At 35.9% G+C, this 7,628-nt stretch overlaps 1 protein-coding gene across 1 annotated transcript; it reads right to left on the bottom strand.

Moving 5' to 3' along the window:
- Nucleotides 1-476: 476 nt before the first annotated feature.
- LOC140058635 (uncharacterized) lies at nucleotides 477-7,528 on the bottom strand. Its single transcript, XM_072104326.1, has 10 exons — nucleotides 7,257-7,528; nucleotides 5,866-6,087; nucleotides 4,833-4,995; nucleotides 3,420-3,535; nucleotides 3,194-3,334; nucleotides 2,857-2,989; nucleotides 2,314-2,509; nucleotides 1,634-1,704; nucleotides 1,278-1,471; nucleotides 477-1,125 (listed from the first exon to the last, which is right to left on the bottom strand). The coding sequence occupies exons 1-10, from the start codon at nucleotides 7,512-7,514 to the stop codon at nucleotides 1,039-1,041; spliced, it is 1,581 nt and encodes a 526-aa protein (XP_071960427.1). The 5' UTR covers nucleotides 7,515-7,528; the 3' UTR covers nucleotides 477-1,038.
- Nucleotides 7,529-7,628: the final 100 nt, after the last annotated feature.

The raw sequence follows: 7,628 nt of genomic DNA on the forward strand, positions 1-7,628 counted from the left end.
GGACCACCTCAAAAATAAGAGAGGGGAGTGGAGAATTAAAGATATGTATTTGTTATTTATATTGTAATTTTACATATTCAAAATTTGTAAAAGTATTATTGTTAATAATAATTATTTACCTGTAGTAATTATTCATATTTATGAAATATGTAAACATCAATATTGTAATGAGATTTATTGCCTTTTTAGGTACTCTTTGGGCAGAGCATTACCTGGTACCCTTTTTGAGTTGTTTGGAACAGTCTACTCTATATATGGTGGTGATTTTGTAAACGAGAGCGGTATGGTCGATGATTGGCTGATTGTTGGCAACAGGCTACAGACAGAGGGCGGGGTTTTAATTTATAATTAGATACCAGATAAAACTTTTTAGTAATTACTTAACATTAGATTATTTTAATGTTTTACTAAATAACAGGCATAAATAATGTAATAGAAATATAGTGTTTAGTATTCTTATACATTTTGCAGGTGACTCACTTTTTAATATCTCTAGAATATGGGTCACAAATATGGAAATAAGTACAGTAGTCATATCTCCTGAAAAGTCTTATTTACATTTATTACATTTTCAAGTGATCACACTTTTTGAAAAGAAACTCTCTTGCCCGTCAGGCACCTTCCACCAGTGTCTTCAAATCTCTCCTCAAAACCCACCTTTTGAATTTTTTAATTTCTAAATGTTTCTGTCTATGTAAAGGCATTGAGGCTTTCAGCATAATGCGCTATATCAAGTACCGGTTATTATTATTCACAAGATCTTTTACAAACAAGAAAGTGCAACTTCTTCAAAAGTAGTCTCAAATTATATTTATTTACTACTATATATCCTAACATGTGATTCAAGATTCAGCCATTCTATTAGTCCACTTTAAAATGGAAATTCGTTTTGCTTGACATAATTAAGACAAGAAAAATACATCAAATTGTCAAAGGCAATGTTAAAATACTATTTATGTTAAAATACTATTAAAAATATATTCTTAATGTGGATAAATATATATGAATATTCTTAATGATTAAATTTGGATGCACTGTTTAATGTCCATAGTACCATCTAGCCAGAGTGTTTGGATGCACGCCTAGTTTATAGGCCGAAATAAACAGAAAATTCATACCACTTGTCTGAAAATAAAAAAGTATTATAATATATATATAATTTAAAAAAAGTTAGTTTATTTTTGTCCGTATTCAACATCTTCATTGCTTATTTCAAGATGGTGTTGGGGTGATTCAGATTTTGGTTACACTTATTAACATACAATAATAATTCTCACCCTCAATTGACCATATTTTTGATATCGACGACATGATGTAATAGCATACTGCTCTTTAACCGTTTGTACGTGCCCCACCTCCTGTAGGTTTTTTATCAATATAAAATCTTCAAACAGCAAAACATCAGGAAATCCTCCAACTTGTTCCAGAGTTCTTCTGTTGACAAAGATTGCTTGGTCACCATACGGCATCTCTGGTAAGAATAAAGTGCGTCTATATATTTAGAATATAATTCCGCACCGGCAACAGCACACGATACAAAATTAACCAATCAGATCGGATTTAAAATGATAAACAGGATAAAGCAGGCAAGATACTTATTATTTTTATTAAATATTTCTTAAGTTTTTCTTACCATATTTTCGGCATCTATAATGTACCGACCTCTGTAAAAACTTCATCTGCATACAGAACAATCTAGAATATCTAAACAAACAAGCAAGTTAATTTACACAAAATAAGTAAAAACATCAGTTGTTGGCAGGGTAGTGGGTGTTCTTAACAGCGTGCAGGGTAGTGGGTGCTCTTAACAGCGTGCAGGGTAGTGGGTGCTCTTAACAGCGTGCAGGGTAGTGGGTGTTCTTAACAGCGTGCAGGGTAGTGGGTGCTCTTAACAGCGTGCAGGGTAGTGGGTGCTCTTAACAGCGTGCAGGGTAGTGGGTGTTCTTAACAGCGTTCAATATTAGAGAAAGAAAAAATCTGTAGATATTGATATTGATTGATATTACATGTCTTCTTGTTCTTATCGAATCCACTATTGTGGTGGTGATTAGTTCGCTAAGGTAGGGCGAAGTCATGGTATTTCTAACTTGACTACATTACATGTGGTGCAGAAACATTTTGTAGTAAGCTAAAGCTCTGTCTACACTATCAAACTTTATGACAAAAAAATGTGATATGTCGGCCCATAAATGGACATGATGATGCCATATCACTACCATATTTGGATGTATCACTACCATATTTGGATATATCACTACCATTTTTGAGCACATCGCACTTTTGTAGACAGAGCTTAAGTTGCACATAGCTTACTGATTGTCAATTTTTCCATCATCTGAATGCAGTATATCAACTCCAAAGCTAAACGCACCTCCCGACACACCAGGTTCGGTTAGTGTCATCAACACGTGTTCATCAAATCTCTTTGGTAAGGTTGTGTCCGCATGGAGAAATAATAAATTGTATCCTGTTGACGCTGACACACCAGCTTTTTGTTGAGGTCCACGACCTTAAAACAAAGTACACATTTAAAATTTGTTCATTTTATATCTCATTTTCATATATACATTTAAAAATAAATACATTTTAAGATAAAATAAATTGAACAATAAACTGTTGATAGGGCAACAAACTAGAAGGCGAAACCTTGTCTTGTGAGGTCCCTATGGACAAAACAACTAAAAGGTAATGTGTAATGCAAATCGAAATAATGTGACCAAATGGCTTAGCTTATAATAATAGGTTAATTGGCAATACCACTTTAAAAAATCAAATACAGTATGCAATATGAATACCAGATACACAAAAAGTCACATTGCAATAAAAAGGTTTCTGTTAATCTATTCAATACGTTACCTTTGGAACTTGAAATGAACTTGATGTTAAAATTGCTGTGTTGTTCTGCAAACATGCGAACTTGTTGCTCTGTTTCATCCACACTTCCACCATCTACAACTATAACTTCAAGTGATTTTGTCCAAGTGCAATTCTAAATAATAGGACAGAATTGATTCAGAACATTTAATGTGCAATGTCTGTATAACCAATGTTAAAAAAGTAGAAATGATTTAGACTTATTTATACAAAACTTTTACTTTCTACACACCAGAAATTCCAAAAAAAAAGATTGAGTGAATAACCAACCATTTGCTACAATAATAAATACAGAAGAACGAGACAAATGTACACAAACCTCTGTTACATTTGTGAGTATTTTCTGAATATTTTTTCCTTCATTCAAAACTGGTATAACAACTGACAAAGTAGGGCAGGTCAAGTCTTTTACTGTGACCCCAGTTGACCTCTCAAATTCACTTAGGTCATCTGCTGTGTCCTGAATAACCAATAAAAAGATACGAGATTAAAACACAGTTAAAAAACATGACTATAAGAGTGAATCTGTTGAACTGTTTACTTACAATATCTTGTAATACAATGGGTAATTCTGTCACACGTATATTGTGTTGCTTAGCAACAGCTAATTGCTGTTGTCTCACTTTACCAGTTCCCCAATCAATGTCTTCAAATAAGCAATCTAAAAAATAAAATGTAATTTTAGTAGACCAGTAGACATGGGATCATTGACAGGTACATGTCAACAGCCCTAGAGGGGTAAATGTGTAGACATGGGATCATTGACAGGTACATGGCAACAGCCCTAGAGGGGTAAATGTGTAGACATGGGATCATTGACAGGTACATGGCAACAGCCCTAGAGGGGTAAATGTGTAGACATGGGATCATTGACAGGTACATGGCAACAGCCCTAGAGGGGTAAATGTGTAGACATGGGATCATTGACAGGTACATGTCAACAGCCCTAGAGGGGTAAATGTGTAGACATGGGATCATTGACAGGTACATGGCAACAGCCCTAGAGGGGTAAATGTGTAGACATGGGATCATTAACAGGTACATGTCAACAGCCCTAGAGGGGTAAATGTGTAGACATGGGATCATTGACAGGTACATGGCAACAGCCCTAGAGGGGTAAATGTGTAGACATGGGATCATTGACAGGTACATGGCAACAGCCCTAGAGGGGTAAATGTGTAGACATGGGATCATTGACAGGTACATGGCAACAGCCCTAGAGGGGTAAATGTGTAGACATGGGATCATTGACAGGTACATGGCAACAGCCCTAGAGGGGTAAATGTGTAGACATGGGATCATTGACAGGTACATGGCAACAGCCCTAGAGGGGTAAATGTTGTTGTCAGTTGGCAAGGAATCATCCACAGCTATGGCCCCAGAGGGGTAATTTGGAATTCCAAGAGGAAGACCAAAATCTAAAGGGAAATTGAAAATTATATAAAACACAAAACCATCATGCCCATGTCAGAGAAAAATGGCAAAAAATAGTGGAAACGGTCATGACAAAATATGAAAGGCGTAACTGATGATGGTGACCAGATGTGGGACGAGTGATGGTGACCAGATGTGGGACGAGTGATGGTGACCAGATGTGGGACGAGTGATGGTGACCAGATGTGGGACGAGTGATGGTGACCAGATGTGGGACGAGTGATGGTGACCAGATGTGGGACGAGTGATGGTGACCAGATGTGGGACGAGTGATGGTGACCAGATGTGGGACGAGTGATGGTGACCAGATGTGGGACGAGTGATGGTGACCAGATGTGGGACGAGTGATGGTGACCAGATGTGGGACGAGTGATGGTGACCAGATGTGGGACGAGTGATGGTGACCAGATGTGGGACGAGTGATGGTGACCAGATGTGGGACGAGAATGAGGAGGATTAATGTATCAATGTACCTTCTAACCCAGATAATGTTGATTTTTATAATTTCAATTTTTTTTAAATACCTAAATTTTCTTGTCCAAGCTTTGTTAAAATGTTAATATTTAAACCTATGAGATAATATCCGCCATCTTTGGCGGGTCCCAATACCATGTCAAAATCTTGATGGAGCGAGGTCAGTGCAGAGGTCATTGTTGACTCATCAATTGCAGGTATATCACTTCCAACCTATCAAAATATCAAACAAGATATTTATAAGTTTTTAGGTATTTGGGCTGCCGTCCGTTTAAATATTATTTTGTATATACAAAATAATAATCTGAAATAATAATAAGACCACATAAATCAGAACATATTTTTGTTAAATGACAGTGAAGTGTTTATAAAACTAATCATTGTATATTGTTGATCGCAATGAAAACAATAATGCACTGCCTTCCTTTACCGATGTGCACCTAGAACACCTCCAGAAAGATTTCGAACGCATTGAGTCGGATGCCTCTCATCCTCTCCACAAAGTGATCATAGACCAACTTAATCCAAGTGGTAGATTGAGGCTCCTCAGTGTGAAAACAAATCGATATGCCAAATCCTTTATTCCCTCCGGTATCATCCAGTACAACAGGAAGTCAAGAAGATAATTTTATCTGGTAATTTTTTAGATGTTTTTATATGAATGATTTTATGCTATATTTGTTTTTATTGTGTTTTCTTTGTTATTATGACGAGCAATGAATTTCCTTTTTGAGGATCAATAAAAGTTATCTTATCTTATGGATAGTATTTAGAATACATTTTTACATTGGTATGCTATACACGCTGCATACTGTAGTTGGTTGTGACTATAGCATATCAAATGGCCAATTATAGCCAAATATATAACTATAGGCTAAAGGCCATTTACCCAGAAATTATTTTTTCCATTCTTTTCTTTTGTACCATGATTATTTATGTATGATTTTGTAAATGGAAATAAAGAAAGATACTTCGTGTCAGGCTCATTTCTCCATAAAGAATAATTTTTGTTGCACTGTTATAAATTTGAAGTTTGCCCTCTAGCCAATCTATTTATAAACTTTTAGTTTTTGCAACACTTACAATAACAGCATATTGTACACCGCTCTGAAAGGCTTGCTTAAAAGCATTAGACATCTTGTAACCAAGAGTTGTTCCATTCTGTGGAATCCACTGCATCTTCTGTGACTTCCTATCAAGCCAATACTTTAACTGTTCTGACGTTCCACCACTGTAATGAATTTCAGCCCCAACAGACGATCTTGATTTCTGAAGATTAATTACTCTGTCCAGTATCTGATTTGTCTAAGAATAGATAATACAAAATATAAATTTATTTAATTATATAGCATCATGTATCAATTTTAATATGATGCTAAATCAATTGCTGTATTTGAGTGGAGACTTCAAAATGAGCCAGCTCTAGGCTAAAAATAATATATATATATATATATATTTCAGCATACTGTACCTAGGATATTGTACACCTTATCTCTTACTAGTTATAGAGCAAACAGAGCAGCATGCATACATCAAATACCTGATACTTACATACTACTAGCTAGTACCTATATCTATTCTACAGGACTATAGTTAATATAGTAAAGTAGTAGAAGTAGTAATAATTAAGTAGGCTCACTTATCACATCGGAAAAAAAAACTATTCTGACTTTTATTTTAAATTAAAGCCCCATTCCCTACGTTTTTTAGATCTAATTTAAGATCACAAACTATATTTAATGTAAAAATAATACTATATGGTCCTATTGCGATAACTTTTTTCGTCTTTAAACGGTTAAAAATGTGAAAAATAAGTCGATTCTAATAATTATAGCGGCCCGCTATAAATCCCAAAATGCATTGCGTGCGGATTGATATTTTTGTTTTTCACTTGTAATTCGCTTTTCGATCGATCGTGAGGCCAAAACAAATGGAAGACTCCTAACTTTTCAGCAAAAATACCTGGTTTTCCCCAATTTGTATCAACGGAGTCTGGCAAAAATAGAAAGACAATTAATGCAGCAACTATACAACGTCAGGCTAGGTATATAGCTCGCGTACGATGTTCGTACGTTACCGATGTTTACCAGCTAGGCCTACAAAACTAAGCCTAGCTAGCTAGGCTAGGCCTAAGACCGTCCACGATAGGTCGATCGCCGCGAGCTACTTAGGTAGTGCATTGTTTCTCACTTTTTATCATAATTTACCATAAAACGTACATTTAAGACAAGGAATGACATGGTTTAATGTTTTTAAAGTGATATATATGTATTATTTTCCAAAAAACGTCCAAAATTGCAGGGAAGGGGTCTTTAACTACTAATTTTGATTTAAAAATAAATGTATAAAAAATGTAATTAAATATTAAATAACATTAAATATGTTCGGATCTACTACCGGGCACTAAGTGGCATTATCCTTCCCAACAAAAGTAGTAGATAGTATAGACCTCTAGGCTAGGCCGGTTTGTTTACCATAATCAGCTGAACAGTTGCCGCAGCGTATTCACCGATCTCCCCGATCAGCCTTTTCTTCGTCGTCCCTGCCTGGGGATACCGGCTGAAAACAATGACGCATTCGCTACATTTATTTGACTTTTTGTACCACAATTTAAGAGCAAAGCATGATATAGTTGATGCTGCCAAAATAAACGATATGTATACACGATTTTCTGTAAAAAACCTGGTTTTAAACATTCTGAAAAAAATAACTGCTTCGCATGTGACGAGCATGCAAAGGGCAGGGCCCCCTGGCGCCAGAGGTCTCATCTATAAACGCCGGAAGTGTTGAAATACACTGGAACCGGGGAGTATAAATTGTAGAAGGTCATGACCTCATACCCCTGC

The sequence above is a fragment of the Antedon mediterranea genome, chromosome 9, assembly GCF_964355755.1.
Source record: "Antedon mediterranea chromosome 9, ecAntMedi1.1, whole genome shotgun sequence".
NCBI lineage: Eukaryota > Metazoa > Echinodermata > Crinoidea > Comatulida > Antedonidae > Antedon > Antedon mediterranea.

Excerpts from the sequence above, each read along its gene's own strand:
- LOC140058635 (XM_072104326.1), bottom strand. The coding sequence starts at position 7,514 with ATGCTCGTCACATGCGAAGCAGTTATTTTTTTCAGAATGTTTAAAACC. Across the intron at positions 3,536-4,832 it reads GCTTGGACAAGAAAATTTAG|ATTGCTTATTTGAAGACATT; the intron begins GTATTTAAAAAA and ends TTTATTTTTTAG. Across the intron at positions 1,126-1,277 it reads AAAAATATGGTCAATTGAGG|ACAAGTGGTATGAATTTTCT; the intron begins GTGAGAATTATT and ends TTTTATTTTCAG.